General features: G+C 41.1%; 1 protein-coding gene and 1 pseudogene across 1 annotated transcript in view; one reads left to right on the plus strand and one right to left on the minus strand.

Moving 5' to 3' along the window:
• Positions 1–21,323, minus strand: part of LOC115301193 (aromatase) — a 109,604-nt gene that overhangs the window by 30,148 nt on the left and 58,133 nt on the right. The window contains exons 2-3 of the mRNA XM_029950896.1: positions 7,474–7,654; positions 878–1,028 (exon numbers count right to left, since the gene is read on the minus strand). Coding sequence (XP_029806756.1) covers positions 878–1,028; positions 7,474–7,618 — 296 coding nt within the window. The 5' untranslated portion in view covers positions 7,619–7,654. The remainder of the gene's footprint in view (positions 1–877; positions 1,029–7,473; positions 7,655–21,323) is intronic.
• LOC115302310 lies at positions 13,180–15,768 on the plus strand (annotated as a pseudogene).

Raw genomic sequence — 21,323 nt, forward strand, 5'->3', positions numbered from 1 at the left:
AATTCTAATTCATCAGTAAAACCCTAATTGGTCTTAGTTTTGGATAAAGCCCTGTTAAGCAATCTAAAAACTCATTAATGAGATAGTATTGGCATATAACATTGTTAAATATCTAGTAAGGATAGATGAAAGTCTAGTGATATATGCTGTCTTTGAAATTCTCCATGTTATATGATCAGTTAATAAAAAAAACCTATTTCACACAGTTAGTTCTCGATAGTCGATGCCTATTTGGTTAACCATGGAGGAATTAATTCAGTGCTAAACTTATCCATATAATATAACAAACCATTTTTTAAAATAGGTAATATTCCTGATTTATTTAAGATTACTCAGCTAAGACACTGGCACACAGTTGTAAATAGAATTGAAGCATATGAATGGCATTTTTTTTTTTTTACTCTTCATCCTGCTAAAGGTGCTCCAGTAGCCTCCTATTAGAAGCACATTAGCAAATCAGTATAGATTTTCTCTCAGTGTTCTGTTTTGTTTTGTTTTAAAGGCTCACTTATAGAGAGAAGACCAAAATCTTAGGAAAGCAGAAAAGATAATGCCTTTGCCTAAAGTATATTTTATCAAACCCAAATCATTTGGATTCTGGGTTTCCACCTTCATTGCTCAGAGAAATTTTGAATAGTTTTCCCAGATTTCCAGAGTGTTTTATCTGTGTACCTCTGGCATTAGGCAAAACCCAATTATCCCACTTGTCCATAGTGATAAATTTTCACCTGGGAATTGCTCACCTCCATTTAGATAGCAAAAACACAGCCTTAGGAGCAAAAGCATCAAGTTATCAAAATAAGTTTGCTTGTTACTTAATAGGGAAAAAATGCAGTCTTGGTTTTAAAACTATATCTCCAATTATTAACAGACTCACTTGCTAATAATGAGTGTTTCCTCTCCACATATCCAGACTCTCATGAATTCTCCATACATCTTGTTGTAGTAGTCACAGGCATTGCCCATCCCCATCCACATGAACCTGCAGTGGGAAATGAGGGGCCCGATTCCCATGCAATACCCAGGACCTAGGAAAGTGAGAAGATCACAGTCAGTTAGCAACACCAGAAAAAGCAACTGTTTTATATTACTGCTGTTCTTTTTTTTTTATATATAAATGTTCTTTTACATCTTCTGATGTGTATCTCTTAATCACTAAAAAAACCCAAACAAGCTTAACATGCAAAAACAGTAGTTTAGTGTTCATATGCTAGTTCCATTTGGTCTTAATTCAGTCTCGGGGCACAATCTGAATGAACCAGGGCATGTGTCTACTATTTTCTTGCCATGTTAAACAGCGTCAGTAAGTTTCAAATGCAAGTCAGTCAGTCTGTCTATTTACAAGCATGGAAGCCAGGACATGTGACAAACTGACAGATCTATTTGGCCACCGAGTTTTGTCTGAAAACTTTTGGTTTGGATGCCCCAGCTGACAGAATGGGTGGCTTAAAATGAGTTTGTAGTTTTGGTGTAATTTTTTTAATGCTTATTTATTATTATTTTTTAAATATTTTATTGTCAAATTGGTTTCCATACAACACCCAGTGCTCTTCCCCATAAGTGCCCTCCTCCATCACCACCACCTCTTTTCCCCCCTCCCCCTTTCCCTTCAACCCTTAGTTCATTTTCAGCATTCAATAGTCTCTCAAGTTTTGATCCTTCTCTCTCCCCAACTCTCTTTCCCTCTTCCCCTCCCCCTGGTTCTCCATTAGGTTTCTCCTGTTCTGTTAGACCTATGAGTGCAAACATATGGTATCTATCCTTCTCTGCCTGACTTATTTTGCTTAGCATGACACCCTCAAGGTCCATCCACTTTCCTACAAATGGCCATATTTCATTCTTTCTCATTGCCATGTAGTACTCCATTGTGTACATAGACCACATCTTCTTGATCCACTCATCAGGTGATGGACATTTAGGCTTTTTCCATGTTTTGGCTATTGTTGACATTGCTGCTATGAACATTGGGGTACATGTGCTCCTATGCATCAGCATTTCTGTATCCCTTGGGTAAATCCCTAGCAGGGCTATTGCTGGGTCATAAGGGAGTTCTATGGATAGTTTTTTGAGGAACCTCCACACTGTTTTCCAGAGCGGCTGCACCAGTTTACATTGCCACCAACAGTGTAGGAGGGTGCCCGTCTGTCCACACCCTCGCCAACACCTATAGTCTCTTGATTTGCTCATTTTAGCCACTCTCACTGGCGTGCTTATTTAGTTTTAAGAGAGAGCGTGTGAGCATAAGAGAAGCAGAGAAAAAGTGAGACAGAGAATCTGAAGCAGGCTCTGTGCTGACAATGTGGGGCTTACACTCATGAACTGTGAGATCATGACCTGAGCCAAAGTCAGACACTTAACCAACTGAGCCACCCAGGTGACCCCAGTGTAATCTTTTAAACTGACAGACATAGTCTGGAAAGATAATGTCCAAACAAAGAACATCCATTTCTTTTTTTTTCCCCCTTCAAAAAGAACTCAGTTAGAAAAGAATGCTAAGCTAAATCTCTTTACGTAATGAGTCTGATCAATGTCTAGATTAGAATTAGAGTCCAGTGATGTGGTTTTACTCAAGACCAGTGACTGCTCATGTCCTTGATTATGTAGGCAATGGCAAAACTGTAAAGAACATAAATCCAGTAAAAACTGGAGAATTTGCTTCTGCCTAGACCAGAGAACAAACCTGGTAGCTTGATTTTACCTGGTGATGATAAAAAGTTAGACAAAAAATTTTTGGAATTTTTGTGAAGTAGTAGCTTTTCTAAATCTTTCTCCTTTAATTTCATTCTGTCAATAAAATATGAAGCTGACATGCACAAATTTATGAGACAGTGTTCTCACTCCTGTGGCAAGAGTTGTGTAAATAATCTAGATAATCTAAGCTTTTGCTTGAATCATCTAAATTGCATGTTTAGCCCCAAATTTGGTAATAAGATTTAGTCTGTAACTTTGCAATACCTGGGTTAATGGGAATAATAGTGTCAGCTTTTTTTTTTTCTTTAAAGTGAAGGTCTTGGGCATTATCTGTAGAACCAAAACATTTTCAAAGGGTTCTTCTTAATCTTATGATTGTTCCAATAACACTGAGCTGTAAGTAATGACTGGCTTTGCATTAAAATAATTTCATTAAGTTCTTCAAAAGATTAAAATGAGCAAATGTGAATATACGATTCCTTAGAATGTCATCAGATATCCAGATCTCTGATCAGTGAAACTGAGCATAATAACAAACTATTTTGCTGGCTATTTACAGCTTGAAACATTTAAGAGGCTTAATAAATGTTTCCTGGGTGAATTTTTAAAGTTATTTATATATGTGTGTATAATATGAAGGATGAAGTTTTAAACATGGTCCTCATTTAGAGTATTTTAGGTTGTATTTACATTTTGATAAAAATGTAAACATATCACTGCGTCATGTACATTTAGTCCACAGGCGGTCAAATATCAGGCTATCTGGGAATAGCCTCATTTGACAAACATTTAATATGCTAGGCCCATGAAAGACAAAGGCATACAAATGAAAGGCTAAACTCTGCACTTTCTATCAAAAAGTTTGATGCCACGTAGAAGGTCTCACTATTGGGGAATCACCATTCAGGTTTAAAATATGACGATGCAGATCTCTATGCATTAAAAAGGGGTGATTGTGACAAGCTTTGCTTAGGCTGAAAACCTGGCTGTGCTAACCAGAAGAGAATTTGAGTTTGGGGTCCCTGCTGACTAATCACATGCCAGCTTAATTCATCCAGCAAACACTTACTGAGACCCTACTAGGTATGGACACTAGCTACAAGTCAGGAACAGGAGGTGGTGCAAAAAATGTAACCAGGTCCCCATCAGAGTCCTGAGAGGGAAAGGAGAGTATGTGGGGGGAAAGTAATATATAAAACAATTACAACACAATGTGATCCTTTCATTTATAGGTATATCTTATACCCTTCAGCTGAGAAAATAATGCTTTAGAAGGGGAGAAACTTTGGTAGGATATTAGGGAAATATTCTAGTTGCATCCATATTAAGCTACTCTCTGCTGCTTTATTTGGGAATGCATATCCAGGCATGCAGCAATTGTGGGAGCAACTTTCACACCCAAAGAGAAGGAATAAATACTACACTGCATTTTTGTGCAGAAACAGCCTCCAGCATGCCAATAGCTGGGACTTCTCACCCACTGTCCTGATCACAAAGCTGTTGCATTCCATGCTGGGCATATTTCCTAGAGAAACCTATGCACGTGTATGTTCACAGCAGCACTATTCACGATTACCCCAAACTGGAGACGCCCAAATGTCCACCAACAGTATCATCAGTAATTAAACCATGAAATGTCTCTGTGACTGCATACCATATGAACAACGTGGATGAATCTTACAAACATAATATTGAGCAAAAGAAGCAATAGAGAAGTAATGTCAGACTTGATTGCTAAAACATTTAAAACCAGGCAACATCCATCTATATTGTTTGGGAATATGAAATTAGGTGGCAAACATGTAAAAGCAAGAAAGTGATTGTCACAAAATAGGAGAATGTTTTCCTCTGGGGACAAGAGAGGGGGTTTGGTTGAAAAAGGCACAAGAGAAGTTTCTGGGATGCTGCTAACATCCTGTTTCTTGTCCTGGACTGTGATAACATATCTATTTTATCTCTCTGTGAACTTGCTCTTTAGTGGCAGATAGGGGAATGTGTTGCCGTGTCCTTTTTACAATGCCCCTCCCTGGGGATGTGGTGCCCAAGGCAGAGAGAGGCTCTGAGAGAGAGAATCCATATGCAAGGTGGGGGATGGCTATGTGTCCTCAGGGAAAAGGAGAGCTTCCAGGAGCCAGGTAACTGTGAGTCCTGGAAAGAGATCAGTGAACTGGGGCAATTTTTCAGAACTGACATTTATAAAACCCCCAGGTAGGGATGACTCTGTCCTTCCCCAGATTCCCATATCTCTCCCAGCACCAAGTTTTCTGCCTCTGGGTCCACAGTCCTTGGCACTGAATACAGCAGGGCCTCTCAGGGAACATGAGTCAAGGAACTTAGCTCTGAATCTCATTTTCATCACTTACTAGCTGTGTGCCATCTACCCTCTTTAATCTCAGTTTCTTCATCTGCAAAATAGGCATAAACACAGCTACCTCACCAGACTGCTGTGAGGAGCACAAGAGAAAATGAATATGACACAGTTTTGTAAATTGTAACTGACTTAAGGGTTTGAGTGTGTTTGTGCGGGGGCAAGTGGGGAAGAGGGGCAGAAGAGGAGGGCGGAGGGAGGGATAGAGAATCAAGCAGGCGCCACACAGTGCAGAGCCTGAAGTGGGGCTCAATCTCACAACCTTGGATCATGACCTGAGCTGAAATCAAGGGTCAGATTCAATGGACTGAGCCATGTCAGCATTCCTGACTTGAGAGCTTTTAAATCATCACATCTTCTTTACTCCCTGTGGCTTTCCTGGTCCTGAGCTTCTCCCAAACCTGTAAAACCAAGAACCCAGAGAACCAGTGATTCAAGGAAACTGGCATAAGGAGTTCAGAAGTTGGAAAGAACCACCCCAACAAAGCCAATTGTCTCCCTTTTTCTTCCCCGGCCAGGAACCAAGGAACGTAGTCTGTGCCACCAGTGCTCACATTTTCAAAGGGAAAGCATGGGATTAGAAGGTCCCTGCCTAGCAAAATGATCATCAACCTGGGATTTAGGAATTCCTGGTTGCCTCCTTGTTCCCCTCTCCCACCTCCCACTTTCTTTCAAGCTGAGATGCTGACAAATCATTTACTTTCTGTGGGTTTTAACCCCTCAGCTATAAAATGAGGAGTTTGAACCTTCTGGTTTCTTATACTTGTCATGAGGGTTTGCTTGGGCAAGGCAGTTCACTTCTCTGGGGCTCAGTTTCCCCTTCTGTCAAATGAAAGGGTTGGGGTCATATGCATGGCTCTCACTCCCAACTGCTCATGAAAAATCACCTGGGAAGCTTTTTTTTTTTTTTTTTTAAATATCTGCATGGCAGCCCTGTCTCAGACATGAGAACCATAGTACTACATGATCTATCAGCGTATGACAGATGACCCCAGACCAGGAGTAGTGGACAGAGTGAGCTGCTACCTAAGGCTCCAGGCCCAGAGCTTCAGGGATGCCAGGTCTCCTGCTTGTCCTTCCAAAGGCTGACTTCCTCCTTCAAAGGTCCAAGGGACTTCTTTAACACTTGCAACATAAACATCTGGGGGGACTCTCCACCTCACCCTCCATTCATGGATCCTGACTGGGAAGCCCACCATGGGAGAAGAAATCCAGTGAGAAGGGGGCAGTGTGGGGAAAGGAGTTCACATTAAAGACCATGGAAGAGTCTTCCTTCAGACCCCCCAGAGAATATAGAACAACATTAACTGAGTGCTCTATTTAATTGGACATTAAAGTAACCTACAATATTAGTCTGAGTCAGATAGACAGTTCTCTGGAAGAATTCTGAAGAATCCAGACACTGAGCACTTTTCACCAGCTTCATATTCCTAACTGATATCATGCCATACTGAAGCCTACCACACTTGTAAATGTGTAATGACTATGGTCGCCAAGTAAAACCTTACCAGATATCTCATGCAACTGGGGATAGAGGCTTGCTATGATGAATTTTCACTGAAAACTAAAGAAATAGATATTTCTGATAATTCTGAATTAAGCTAATAGTGTGGAGTGGTGGCAGTTTCTACTAGAATTCTCTGGATAATTATATTATACTCTACTTTTGATTAATCCAAAGACCTTGTTGAAGATTCTATCAGGGAATGATGTTCCAAGGGAACTGTAGTGGTCCCTATTTTTCTTCTACTGTCCACGTCCCAGCCAGCCCTTATAATAGCACCACTATCATCCACATCGCCAAGAATAAGAGAAAATGAAGAGTGGGATAAAAAGAGGTAATAAGTTCAAGAAAGGGAGAGGACAGAGCACATGGATGAGGCAAAATGGGAGGGAGAAGGAGAAGAGAAGGAAAAGAGTATAGAAGGCATTCCAGGGGCGCCTGGCTGGCTCAGTCAGTGAAGTATGCAACTCTTAATCTCAGGGTTGTGAGTTGGAGCCCCACATTGGGTGCAGAGATTCTTTAAAAATAAATCTTAAGAAGACGCATTTCAGAGACATTTTTTTTACCTTCAGAGCAAAATTATAATGAATTTGAATAATAAAAAAGTAGCTGGCTTACTTTGCTTCACTACATCACAAACTTAGAGGATAGTTATGCCAAGTCAACTTTACCAAAGCAAAGTGCAGATTGGAAGGTATCATCTGAGATATTTTTGAAATTCTTTCATTTGAAATGTGCAGATAATTGGAATAAAATTTTTCACCTGGGTTTTTATTTGCTAACATTGCCATGGGTTTCTGCCATCTCCCCGGGTTTGCTCTTTGTCCTTTTGCAAAATTTTCTTTACCCTCATGGACCAAAAGCCCAAGTACATAATCTCCTTAGTTACAGAACTAAATGAATGACTTACCTGGTATTGAAGATGTGTCCTCATAATTCCAAACCAAAAGAAGAAAGCCAGTGAGCAGCAGGATTGGCAAGGTGGCCACAGGCATGACTTCAGACATCATGCTGGTGATGTTATAATGCATTGGGTTCAGCATTTCCAAAGCCATCTTTCGTTTCTCGAGCTCAGGAAAAACAATTTAAAGCTTTATGGAAATCAGAGGAGCAAAAAAAAAAAAAAAATTAGAATCTCTAAGACTTCTGTTGGTTCAGAAGATACTGTACTGTAGATAACAGCATTTTGTTTTGTAATGTGATTGGGCACTTAGACAAGACAAAGTTGTGGTTACAAGTCAAAACAAGCAAGCCAAAGAGAGATCTGTTGGCTTGAAGTGTAGTATTTCTGACCTTGGTAGAGTCTCAGGTTCGTTTAGACGCTTGGTCTGATAGAACCTTATCATCTTGCCCTTGAGTGGGTAGAGTGGCTGAATTCCCAATTAAGAGTCATATTTCTTACCAAAATATAAGAAAATGAAGCTCATTCCAGGGATGGAGTCATTCTCTGACTTCATCAGCAGATATTGTTTAGGCAATCTTTTTCTTTTGAAGCCAAATCAATTTTTTTAAAAAAGTAATCCCCAACTCCCTTCTTTGACCAAAATTACTTCCCCCAAAGAGTAAGCTTCTTCAGCAAGAATAAGTTTCTTGGAGATTGTTGAAGTGTCCTCAGAGCTTCTTATTAGGCTGTTCAGTGAATTCAGCGTGACTTACTCAGGACAGTTTTTTCTATTGCCTTTAATAAGGCTTAAAATCTCTTGCACCATGGTCTAGATTAAGCAGTGCCCATGGGGTGGGGGGGGGGGCAATGTCAGCATTAGTAGGGAAGAAGAATGGGAGAATAATAAAGAGAAGAAATGGGGAAGGAGGAAAGGACGGAAGGATTAGAATCCCACCCACGGTAGTCTCAGATGCCACTCATGTTTTGCCCACAGCAGTTAACCTCTATGCAAGACAGTTTTCTTTTTTTTTCTTTTTTAATGTTTTTTTTTATTTTTGAGAGACAGAGACAGCATAAGCAGGGGAGGGTCAGAGAGAGAGGGAGACACAGATTCCGAAGCAGGCTCCAGGCTCTGAGCTAGCTTTCAGCACAGAACCCGACACGGTGCTCAAACCCACGAACCGAACTGTGAGATCATGACCTGAGCTGAAGCCGGAAGCCAGACGCTTAACCAACTGAGCCACCCAGGTGCCCCTGCAAGACAGTTTTCAGTTTGATTTGCTGATTGTCATGTTTCTCAACAACAATGTTGAGTCTATCTTTTCAGTTAGGTTTTCTAATATCAGTGCTCTCAGAAGAGAGTTTCAGGAATGGAGATTTGTTGAAGAGACCCAGTTGAATAAACTGGCATAGCCAGCAAGAGCAACCATTCAATGCACTTCTGGTGCCAGATGACTACTCCAAGGATCACTCTCCCTTGGAAAGTGACCTTAGTATGCAGGACATATGCCTCTGAAACAGATTTTGGCAGGATCTTATCTAGTAATAATGTTCTGGATTCTTAACCAGGGCTTCTAATTGGATTCTAGGTGCTCTGTGAATGTCCTGACATTCTGTATAACGTGTTATATCTGCTCACCTAACTTTTAGGAGTAAATAAATTTCACCAGATTCTTTTTAATTTTTAAAATGTTTTATTTTTGAGACAGAGACACAGCATGAGTGGGGGAGGGGCAGAGAGAGAGGGATACACAGAATCTGAAGCAGGTTCCAGGCTCCAAGCTGTCAGCACAGAGCCTCATGCTGGGCTCAAACTCAAGAACCATGAGACCATGACCTGAGCCAAAGTCGAATGCTTAACCGACTGAGCCACCCAGGTGCCCCTCATCAGAGTCTTAAAAGAGTATGTAATTACATTTCATTTCTCCCCTGATCTATATGAGATCTTAAATATGCAGTTAAAAACTCATCTCTGGCAATTACAAAAATTTCATAATATAGTTGAATTCATTCAGTTGCTTGATTCATACTATTGATTCATCCTATTATTCCACCACTTAAATAATTATCAACAGTTAAGTGCAAGGCACTGAAAATTCCTGCACATATGTTGGGTAGTTTGTTTTAAAATATGTATAAACAGAGTCTGAAAAGTCAGCAATGTGTCATCATCTGGTTCCTTTGTTAATGAGTAGGTGCTTTGAAGAAGTTGAATTTTTAGGTATTTAATTTCCAAAGTGGAATTTTATATCATTCTAAGTAATCTCCCTGTGACTCTATGATAGCCAGTACCTTCAAAGTTTGTCTATATTGATGAAACCCAAAACCAATTTTAAAAGCGTGATGAAAGTGGTTGAGACAAAAAGGAGGAAGACATCCTAGAGGAATGATCCTGGCTGAAAACTTTAAAGAAATGCTCAGAAAAAAATTTTAGGGAAAAACCCTCTCAGAGATATTTCATAACATTGAAATCACAAAGGATAAAATGTTGGAACTTGATGAAAATGTATAAAGTAGTATGACAATTCACAGAGGCATAGAAAAGATGCTGTCTCTACATCATAAGTTATCCAAAGAGGAGAAGGCACCAAGAAATGTCAAAATACTCTCAAGTTACATTTTGTTTTGTTTTCACAAACAAAGAAAAACACTTTCTAATGTTTAAATTATGGTATATTACAATTTTGGCCTTACTATTTTTTCATTTCCATATATACTTAAAAACTATAGAAAGAGTTCTTAATGTTTCAATAAAAAATTAAAAGCCATGGAATACTTGTATTTTTTCTCTTGATTTTTAGGGTTGCTTTAGAGTTTCACTTTGCATGGTCATTTTTATGGTCTTGCACTACTGTGTAAAGCAAAGATTGCCTGTATGTGTAAATGTTTAATAGGGCTAAGAAGCCTCGTTGCTCATCTTTCTCAGAAGTATGTCCTGAAGATGCCTCAAAGAATATGAGAACATTTTTAGTACTTACAAAGCATTTACTATGTGTCAGACATTGTTCCAACTTTACCAGTACTAAGCCATTTATCTTCACAACAACCCTAAGCTAAGTAAGACAATCTCCACTTTGCAGATGAGGAAACTAAGGTGTGATAAGTAGGGTACCCAGGTTGCTTACTACAGAGCAGGGATTAGAGTCGATGTAGTTCTTTCCAGAGGCCATGCTCTATTTTTTTTTTTTTTACGTTTTATTTAAAACCAATGTAACATTGGTTTCAGGTGTAGAATCTAGTGATTCATCACTTACATACAACAACCAATACAGAGCCCATACTCTTAATCATGCCATTTTAATGCCTATTATGGGATTTGGTCTCTACAATCAGGGACTTTTCAATCCTGAGCTATCTATGTTCATTTCTAAGATATTCGGACTGACTTACTTTAAAGGAGTAAGCTTTTCAGACCTCCGAAGACCACAGCTGAAAAAGTCCTTTCAAATTCTTTCCTCCTTGCATGTTTGTTTTCCTGCTCTGTAGAACATTCTAACGGGCCACACAGACAGGCTGGTTGAACAGAGACCTTTGAGTGGTAGTAGAGGAAGAATGTAGGAAGATCCTAGAACTTCATAGGGGTTATGTCCTCTGTGCCAGGAATATCCTCCCCTCACCCCCAAAGAAACACACATGGCCCTCAAGTGCCATGTTCCTTCAAACGCCTGGATCTCCAGGCATTTTTTTGTTGAGTGATCTTCACTCTTCACTCTTTACTCATCCCACATTGGGCCCGGCACCAAGCAGGGACTTTGGCATTCTAATGAACCAGGTCTGTGTTCCTGTGCTCTGTGGAGCCACAGGTTTCCTAATACCTTCACTTACTGCTCCACAACCTCAGGATAAGGAAATGCCAGTCCTACACTCAGAGACCCCACCCTGAGCCAGGGCAGAGGCTGCTGGGCACACAGGAGAGCCTGGGTGTCTTGGTGCCTTGGGTTCAGGACACACTCTGGGCCCTGCAGTGCCAGGAAGGACTCCCAGATGTCCTGGGACAGCCTTGACCCTCTGCATGGTAGGAAGCAGGCCCTTGCCTTACTGGAGTACCCCCTGGCCTGGACAGACCCTACCAAATCCTACATTCCAGCATGGGAGCAGCCTGTCCAGAGGACCTAGCCCCCCCAGGCCTGAGGCCAGGTGCCAGGTCTGCCCTTCCGCTGTCTTCAGTACATCTGGTTTGTTCCTCCTTTATGTCCCCACTCATAGAGAAATGCAACCCAGCTACCTTGGTTCTCTGCTGCACCTTCTGATTTTAGGTCCCCATGGGGGGCTGCTTCCTGGGACTGCCTTTGCCTAGTCATACTTTGGTGCCAGGCTATAAGCTGACAGTGAGTGAATCTATAAGATCAGTTGTGTATAACTCTCTGTATTATCTAAAGAGAGGTCAAGGATAATAGATAAAACCATTTCCATTTATCCTTATAAGTTGGATGTATTTTTGTAATTTTTCATCAAACCCTTTACCAATTAAAATAAGGTATTTGTTCTTAAAGGTCATCTCCCTTCTTCTGTGACCTCTCCTTCTAGAAGGTGAGTTCTCCAAGGCCAAGGCACTGTGTCTTCTCCTTCATGGCTATATCTCACTCCGAGAAGTGTGTTCTGGACTTTGTAGATGCTTCACTACAAACCTGTGGCCTGAGTTTGCAGTTTCCACCTTTGTTCAGATTTTACTCCCCATTGCAGCCTCCCTGAGACCCTTCTCATACTTTCCCTTTCAGTTTGTCCTGCACACTGCAGCCAGGCTGTTTTTCAAGTCAGTTTTCATTACCTCAGTTCCTTGTTAAATGCTTCTTTGCTTCTAGTTGATTGCAAGGCTTCCAAATTCATCCTCATTCAGACTTATGTACTGAGTTTTCTGTGCCAACATTCTGATTCCTCGTTGACCCACAAACATCGTTACCTGGGAGTTTTCCCTCATGCCTCCCCCACATCTCCCCAGATTGGCTGGTTCTGCCTCCCAGGCCTCCCAGGAAAAGGTTCACCTCCCTCCCCATGCATCTCTGAGCTTTTGCTTACATGATTTATATAAATACCCCTTTCTCCTTTCTTTGACAGGAGCCTGGGACCCTCTTGCTTTTGATTGTCAAGTCACTCTATAACTCAGAATCATGGAGAGTTTCATTAAATAAACATTAATTAATTCCCTGTCTGGGCAAGGTGAAACACTCAAACATGAGAGGCCTAAGACAAGTTCTGAGGAAGGTGCTATTAAGCCAGGGTTGACAGGCAGAGCTGCCCATGAACTTTTACATCAGGGGAACACAGGGGATCAGAGCTGGAAAAAAACTCTGAGATCTTCCACTAGTGTAGTTCTCTCCCTTGAAAAATGAACCAACTACATGAGATTCAGGGAAGTATGGCCATTTGTCAATGGTCCCTTAAAAGTGGGAAACATTTACCCATGTGCACATTGTGCAATCTGATTCCCATACCATCCTACCAGGGTCATGACATTGCAGGTTTTAGTTGTTCTTGCCAGCAAGCTTTCAAGTGAGTCCCTGGCAATTTTTTTGTTCTGAAGCTGGAGAGATAATATGAACCAGCAAGGGAAACCTGGAGGGATTAACATTGTGAGGTTGCCTGGAACCGCCCCTCCCCCCCTTTAGGGATCACTGGCAAGACCTCAGCCACTAGCATTCCAACCAAGTAGGGAAGACTATTGACAGCATATGACTGGCAAGTTTCCCTCTCTAATAAATGCACAGGCTGCCAAAATCCACATTTCATATGAGCATGCGGATCCAAAGCTCTTGGGCATCAGGCAGAACTGGGGCTTTCTTTGTCATATTTGAGGTCCCACGACTTCAGTGCAGGCTTGTGGGAATGCTCCTTCACCATAGCTTGCTGGCCAACTATGAGTTGGCCGAGGTGCTCTTTTACCTCAGCCTTCAACTTTGCCCCGCTGAGGGTTCCCTCTTATTCCTCAGACACCTAACACATTGTCTTCTCAATGGGAAGGATCAAGATCTGCTGTATGCAAACCACATATTGCAGGATGAAATTGCCATGGTAAGACTGGAAATAGACACCATGAAAAATCAGTACCATGGGAAGGAAAAGAGATATTGTGATGACATTGAAATGGAAAAAGAATGACAGTCTTCAAAAGACCATTAAAAACAGAAGGAGGAAACATTAAGAAAAACCATATTCCAGTATAGTGGACAGCTTAATGTTCTGACAACTGAAATTCAAATATTAAAGTCTAAATTGAAGAATGAAAAAGAAACTAAAGAGAGACTGGAAGAAGAACTTGAATCATACCGTGCTAGACTGACTACCACTATAACCGATCATGATCAGAGTCAGACATCAAGAAGAGACCTAGAACTTGATTTATAGGCAGCAAGCCATGAGAAGTTTCATTTACAGGCCAAAATGAATTTTGGTATGTCTAACCTAAAGGACAACAGATTATTTCTCAGCAACTTGCTCAAGTTGAACTTAAATTCAGTGCCATAGAAATTGAGTTCCATCAAACAAAAGATGCTCTCAGAGAAAAGACTTTAGTTTTAGAACATCTACAAAGAAACCTAAGTCAAACAGTGTGTACAAAGAAGGAAATCAAACACATGTATCAGAACAAGAAAAGTAAAGTGAATAAATACATTGGAAAGCAAGAATCCTTAGAGGAGAGATTATCTCAACTACAAAGTGAAAGTATGTTGCTTAGACAGCAATTAGACAATGCTTATTACAGCAAGGCCAATGATAAGGAAGAGCTAGTAATTATTATCGAAAACCACTATCAGGATATCATAAAAATACTTCAAGCTGAAAGTGAAAAACAAGGTCTTATGCTGAAAGAAAGAATTAAAGAGTTAATTGATACATGTAATCATTTAAAAGAAAGACTGTATCAGTATGAAAATGAGAAAGCAGAAAGAGAAGTAGCTGTGAGACAACTTCAGGAAGAACTGGCCAATAGTCTGAAAAAAAAGTCTATGTTAGAGGCTTCATTGTAAGTTCTATCATGTGATCATCTTTGTTTAGACGATGAGAGACAGGATCTAAAGAAGTTAGGTCAAATTGAAAGAAGTACAGGATCGACATACAGATGCCCTAAGACAGGATGCAATGATGGAAGATCATTTGCAAAAGCTTGAGGTTGAAAATGCCAAGTCAAAAGTTACAATCAAAAGGCAAGCGGACAAAATTGAACAGCTTCAGAAAGACGTGTCAAGTACAAGTTTGTCTGAAGATGACAGGGAACAACTAGAGAAATTTATTGAGTTAAAACAATCTCTGGAACATAGTTTGGAACAAGAGATAAAGAAAAATGGTGAATTAGAAAAAGAGATCACTGGATTTAAGAAACTCTTTAAAACGACAAGAAAGTTAAATGAATCTGAAAGCGGAGAGCTTAGTTTCCATGGCGATTTAACAAAACAAATTGAATATTCAGATTAATATGTTAAAACATAAGGTTGATGACCTTATGATACAACTGGAAGCTACATCAAAATGTCTACACCTGGATGCAAAAAAATCAAGTTCTTCAACATGAGTTATCTATGAAAGCATTTGAAAAGAAATGTGAAAAACTAGAGCTCAATAAAAAGTTAGAACAAGAAGTAGTAAACCTCAGCAGTCTTATAGAAATGAATAGGGTACAAAACAGTCAAGTAGAACAGTATAAATGGGAGAATGAAGAACGAGCACGACTGGATGTAGAAGAAAAATTACAGGAAGTTGATCTGTTTTTACAGAGGCAAGCAGCATCCCAAGAAAAGTTAGATCTAAGTTAGGAGAAAATGAGATAGCTTCAATGAGAAGTCAAATGGAACTCAGAATTAAAGATCTGGAATCTGAACTCTTTAAGAAGACTTATCAAGAAACTTCTAACTTAACAGAATTGGAGAAATACAAGCAATTCTACCTAGAAGTAAATGCTAGAGAGTCATTGGCAAATAAGCTTCATAAGGCTAATGAGAAGCTGGAAGAGCAATATCCAACTTCTGATGGAGAAACAGCAGCACACAACTTTACTCACCCCTCTTAATGTGAGGTCAGCCCTGGAACCACTGAATGTTGGAAATCTTCAAAACCAGTTCAGTGCTCCATAGAAATCTTACTCCAAGAGAAAACTTAGTGATTCTTACATCAAACTGACGGGCTTCAATTGACACTTACTTGATCAAGATACAGGAGTTTGATGAACTTCTAACTAGAGAATTCAAAAAAGCTGCTGTTGATATTGAACCAGAACCCCCTAGAACTTTTCCTTTAGGATCGCTTGGCAATACAGGTGGGGCTGAGGCTCTAATTGCCAAAACCTCAGAAGAATATGTAGAGATTTTGAACATGAATTATATGATCTGAAAAATAAATAATAAAAACTTATTTACCTATTTACTTTATTTCTCTGCCAAGAGAATTTGTTTTCAGAGTATAGTAAGCAGTGACCCCCTGAAAAGCCTTCCAGATCTTGATCATTAAAAGCCTTTCTGGCCATGAGACAAGGGGAGGGGTATTGTGGTACCTGAGGCCCTCCATGGGGCCCTCAGATCCTCTCATACAGAGGCCACCTGACATCGAACCGTATTATTTTCTCACTGTTCCATGGAGGAGGCAGCAGGGGCACGCTGCCTACCATTCCCACAGCACAAGTCCTTTCAGTAAGAGGTTTCCTCCCATGTCACTTTGCAATTCCATTTTACAAGACCTAACGTATTGTCCAGCCTCTGAGGAAATAGGTAGTAGAATTTTTCAGCCTACTCTTAGGCTTTTAACATGAAGAGGGAAAGGGCAGAAGTGACAATATTATAGGAGCAGGATTTGGAGTTGGGGCCTGAGTTCAAGTCTCAGTGGCTAACTAGCCCCCATGAGCTCCTTTGCTTCCCAAGCTTCCCTGAGCCCTGGCTGAGGAAACAAACTCTCTAGCTCAGGACATGGAGACAAGGGCTAAAGTGAAACCTCCAGAGCCAGCAACACTGGCTTAAATCCTCAGGCTTAAGATCTCTATGGCACAATGGGCCATAGACTCTGGGAGCAACTATGCAAGGTCCCCAAGTAGGATTGCCTAGGGTACATGGAGAGGCCACTGAATTCCATTCTTGTGGCAAGATCCAGAGCCCTCCCTGAGCCTTAGTGTCCAAGATTTACTATTCTGAGGTCCCAGTGGCCTTGCTTTGGCTCACCTACTTGGATGTGGTACCAAACCTGCCTCCTGTACAGAACACCCAGCTGCCCCTCAAGTGGGATGTCTTTCGTTGTTAGCATGACATAGTTCTTCCAGGGCTAAGAGTCACATATTTTTCCTCTCTGTGGCCCCCATGGAGGCCACCATGAGTGCCTGGTACCTAATAAGTTCTCAGTAAATGTTGGTAAAGTGAATGGTTAACAGGTTAAACTTTTTGGCCTAGGGTCAAAGCATCCCCAGGGGAATGCCTTCCATATCTTATCTGTGATTCCACATGCGAAGTTTCAGCAATGCAGTGGTCCACAGCCATCACACAAACAGTCAAATAACAAGAGCATTAGCTGGCCTTTCCTGGTGAGCTTATCTGTTATTGAATGAACAAACTGTGAGGCCACAGAAATGGCCTAGAGTGGGGCCAGTCTCTGGCAAGGGAGCCATTCTCTGACCCGAAGTGTTCGGGTTACTTAACCTCTCTGGACCTCTTTTCCATATCTCTAAAACATGGAGATTGAGCCATATGACCTCTTTTAGTTCTCTGTCTGATGCCCAGAATTCTTACCCTTTATCTTAGCTTTCCCTCCTGTCCCTTTCCAGTGCCTACTGCTTTCCATCTTCCTTGGTTCTTTCTCCTTGTGCACTATTGCCTTAGGCCAGCCAGTGGTACCTGTAGGCCCAGGTGCCCAGAGAAAAACTGGGATGTCAGGGAAACTGGGGTGCAAATGGCTGGTTTTGGCCATCTCCTCCAGCTCTTTGAATTATCCTTAAGATCTCAGACCCAGGGGTGCCTGGATGGCTCAGCTGGCTAAGCGTCCGACTTCAGCTCAGGTCATGATCTCATGTTCGTGGGTTCAAGCCCCACATCGGGCTCTGTGCTGACAGCTCAGAGCCTGGACCCTGCTTCCGATTCTGTGTCTCCCTCTCTTTCTGACCCTCCCCTGCTCATGCTCTGTCTCTCTGTCTCAAAAATAAATTTAAAAAACATTAAAAAAAAAAAGATCCCAGACCCATTCTGAGAACCTCATGAAAGAACTTGTGGAACTTCATTTTGAAGAAACACACTTAGAAAGCAACATGCAATGCTTCTGAATATAATTCTGGTCCTGGACCCCCTGAGGCCCACCCACAGACTTCAAATTAACAACTCCTGTGGCCAGTTCTTTCCTCCACCTTCCACCTCAGGTTCCCAGTATCCCAGAGGCTCTTACCAAATCAAAACCACCTTCACTGACCAGCAGAGTGTGATTTTCAGATTGTAAGTGGATACAATTTCCTTTGGGAATTTTACATTTCAGCTGGATCCCAAATCAGGTGAAGCCTTGATGATAATAAGATGGTAGATTATGCAACCAATGGAATCAGAGAGAAAAAATTAAGGGGAGAGTGTCTAATACTCTGAAATCCCATCTGTGGCCTAAACCTCACATGACACTGTCCATGGCTGTACTTTAATCCTCTCTCGGCATCAAGCCTTATAGGATCTCTAGCTCTGCCATGGAAGGTCCCATATCATGAGAGAGAATACACGCACATGCAGACTGCTGTGTTCGTTCCAAAAATTTCGTATCCAAACATCCTAGGCACTGTTCTAGGCTCTAGGAATATAGCAATGAACAAAATGAGGTCCTTGCCCTCAAGGACTTAATTTGAACAAGATACAGCACCTGTATTACTAATAATATAAGTCAAATTATAAGAGTTTAACCAGGGGAATTAACAACTGTGAGAAGACAAGAGAAATTGGTTATCCTGGCAAGGTTGGGTATGGTTTAATGAGAAGGCCTTGAAGGAGAAGCATTATTTTCTTTTTTTTTAATCTGAAAAATAATAAAAAATTATTTATTGGATGTTTACATATGTTTTGTTTCCCATTGAACATATTATATGTGAAAGTCTTTTTTTTTTTAGCTCTTCTGACACCCCTTTATTTTTTTTCTTTTCTACTTTATTGTCAAGTTGGTTTCCATATAACACCCAGTGCTCATTATTTTCAAGGCAACAGGTTGAAGGAAAAGCTTTGCAGGTTAGGAGAATGAGAAAAGTATTGACAGGGGAAACTCAAAGCTGTTCCTGCATCCCTCCCAATTCCATTAGTTTTCCTGGGTTCAGATGGACCCCCATGACTGTGTGTGTTCATTGCTATAGCTCTGCCTTGGTTTCTTCATCAGAAAAAGGGGAGGGAAATAGTATGTCTTGATATGGCAACTATGATGAAGGAAAGAGATAAAGCATGTGGGGGCCTTATCAGAGCATCTATCACATAGAGTTCAATAGATGTTATTGTTATTAGTCTTCAGTCTCTGGCAAGAGCATAGGTCATAAGGGCCAGTCCTGGAAGAAACTAGAAGGAGCAGTTTTTGGACTGGAGTAGTGTCCCATCAGAGGTCACTGAAGAAATCTGTGCATTGGGACAGGTCACTGCACCTCTCCTGGGTACTCCTAGGGAGTATGGTGGTCTCTGAACTTCACTGATCTGGAGGTCAGTGATTCTATGACCCTTTTGTCATGGGAGTAATTGGGGATCATGTGAGAGATGCTGAGGTGACCTGAACAGAATTGCAGAATAGTTGATGTTTGCCTCTAGTACCCCTCCTCACCAGACTTCTTTTTCTGTGTCATTTGCCCACATTTCCTATCCACCCACTTTCTTCCCCCCAGTCCTAGGAAATCATCTATCACCAAAATAATTAGTCTCCAGGAGCTAATCCTTCAACTTGTTCTCCCTCCTAGGGATACTTTTCATTTTAACAGGTGCCTAGAGCAGTTTATTGGAGAGTGTGCGAGAAATGTTTGGCACTCTCTCAGCTCTATGGGAGCCTGCGGTCTAGTGGGAGAAAGAAACCAAGCATGATACTGTTGACAAGTATAAAGAGATATTAGCGCAGAGATGTGGCCAAAGGTGGCTTTTTGTGAATGGTGACTTGTTCTGGGCCTTCAAATGTGGTTAGAGTTTTTACGGTAAGACAAGGACAGGGTTTTAGAGGTAGGGATGAGTGAGTGGTTGGAGATAATGAGACTGAAGAAGCTGGATCCATGTTGGGAAGCATTAATATCTACTGGTGGAGCTCTAAACAGGGGTGGGGATGATGAGGGAGGATACAGGAGAGGCATTATTCTCTTAGTTGATCCCCTGCCTTCTAGTCTGTTCATGTACTCCTGTGCTGTAAAACTAGAGGAAGGTTTGAGGAAACAGAAAACTCCACTGGCTAAACTGTTTGTGTGGGTGCTAATACTAGAGGCAGACATCTTCAAAACTGATTTGTGAGCCTTGCAAAAATATTTTAAGTTTACATCTAATTTAACTTACATCTCACTGTCAACAAACACTGGGCTTGATCATCCATCTGTACCAGCACACTTGACTTCAAATGACCTTTTACTGCTTCCCCAAGCAAGTCTATCATCAGTGAGTGAAGAATTGGCTTATTGAATAATTGTATGTGACATTTTTACACTGCTGAGCATTCAGGCAGTCCTTTTCAGCTCTTGGGAAGTCCTGGGCAATATTTCTTTGGATGTTGTCTCTCCTCCATTCTCACTTTTTTTGCCTCCTAGAATACCAATAGATGAACATTGAGTTTGGATCCATTCTTCATGTTTACCTGTTCCTTTTGCATGTCCCATCTCTGTTATCTCTTTGTGCTACATTCTGAGATAATTCCTTGATTGAATCTCCCAGCTGTTATTTGGCTTTTCAATCCATCCATTCATAGTTTTATTTCAGAAATCAAAATATTAATGTCCATTATATGTAAATTTTTATGGATGCAATATCTGCTGACATCTCTGAGGTTATGATTAATTCAGTGTAGTCTAAGGCCCTGTTTTGATTGATCAATAAGTCTATTTCCTCAGTTGCAAACTCTTCTATTTACAGTTTGTGACTTCCTTTCATGGTGTGGACATTCATCAAATTTTGGTGAGTTGTTATTATGTGTTCATTTTTGTGGCTGAAATTCCTTGTTAGTGAGCTGGCTGCTTCTCTTTGTCCACCTTTTGGGGGAGGAAGAGAAGAGACAGGATGTTTGTTGCAATCTGTAGTCCAAATCTGTTTACAGAAAGAGTGTGGAAGAGGTGGAACATGTCCCTAGTCAGAATATCATAGAACTAGGTTTCTGGGCTTGGATGTACTCTGCATCTCCAGCTCCAAACTTCTGTGCCAACAGCTTCTTTGGAAAGAGCCCCCACCTGAGCTGCTGCTTGATAAGGGGAAAGGAGATATACAGAAACTCCTGAAGCTAGTCCCTCAGTCTGCTTATTTCTCCTACTTTCCTCCTGCTCTGAATCTACTCTCTCCACATATGGAACTCCATTGGGTTTCATCTTGTCTTTGTAAGGATACTTTTCTGTATTTTGATTTGTTTCCTTTAACAGGTAGATCCCATCAGTTTTTATACTTCCAGAATTTCTGGCCCAAGGAAGGCTCCATTCTTGTTTTATAGTTCAGTTGTAGATTTAAAAATATCTTTTCTATCAGTTTCAGAGATGTGTGGTGACAAAGAAAGGCATGTGCTTCATCCACCATTTTGAACCAGGATGTTAAAAGAGCCACAGATTTCTGAAAGCAATTCCAAAGAAGGGGCTCTAGTGATGTTTTGGCTTCTATTGTAAGGTCCGTCAGTGGGAGATCCCACTGCCCTGGTCCGAGATTGACGCATACCCCAATCAGTCTCGAGAGCCGCCACTTGATGCAAACAGCAAGAGGTTTTATTCGGGGACCAGCGCGCTGGGGCTCAAC

The sequence above is a fragment of the Suricata suricatta genome, chromosome 9 (assembly GCF_006229205.1).
Source record: "Suricata suricatta isolate VVHF042 chromosome 9, meerkat_22Aug2017_6uvM2_HiC, whole genome shotgun sequence".
Lineage (NCBI taxonomy): Eukaryota > Metazoa > Chordata > Mammalia > Carnivora > Herpestidae > Suricata > Suricata suricatta.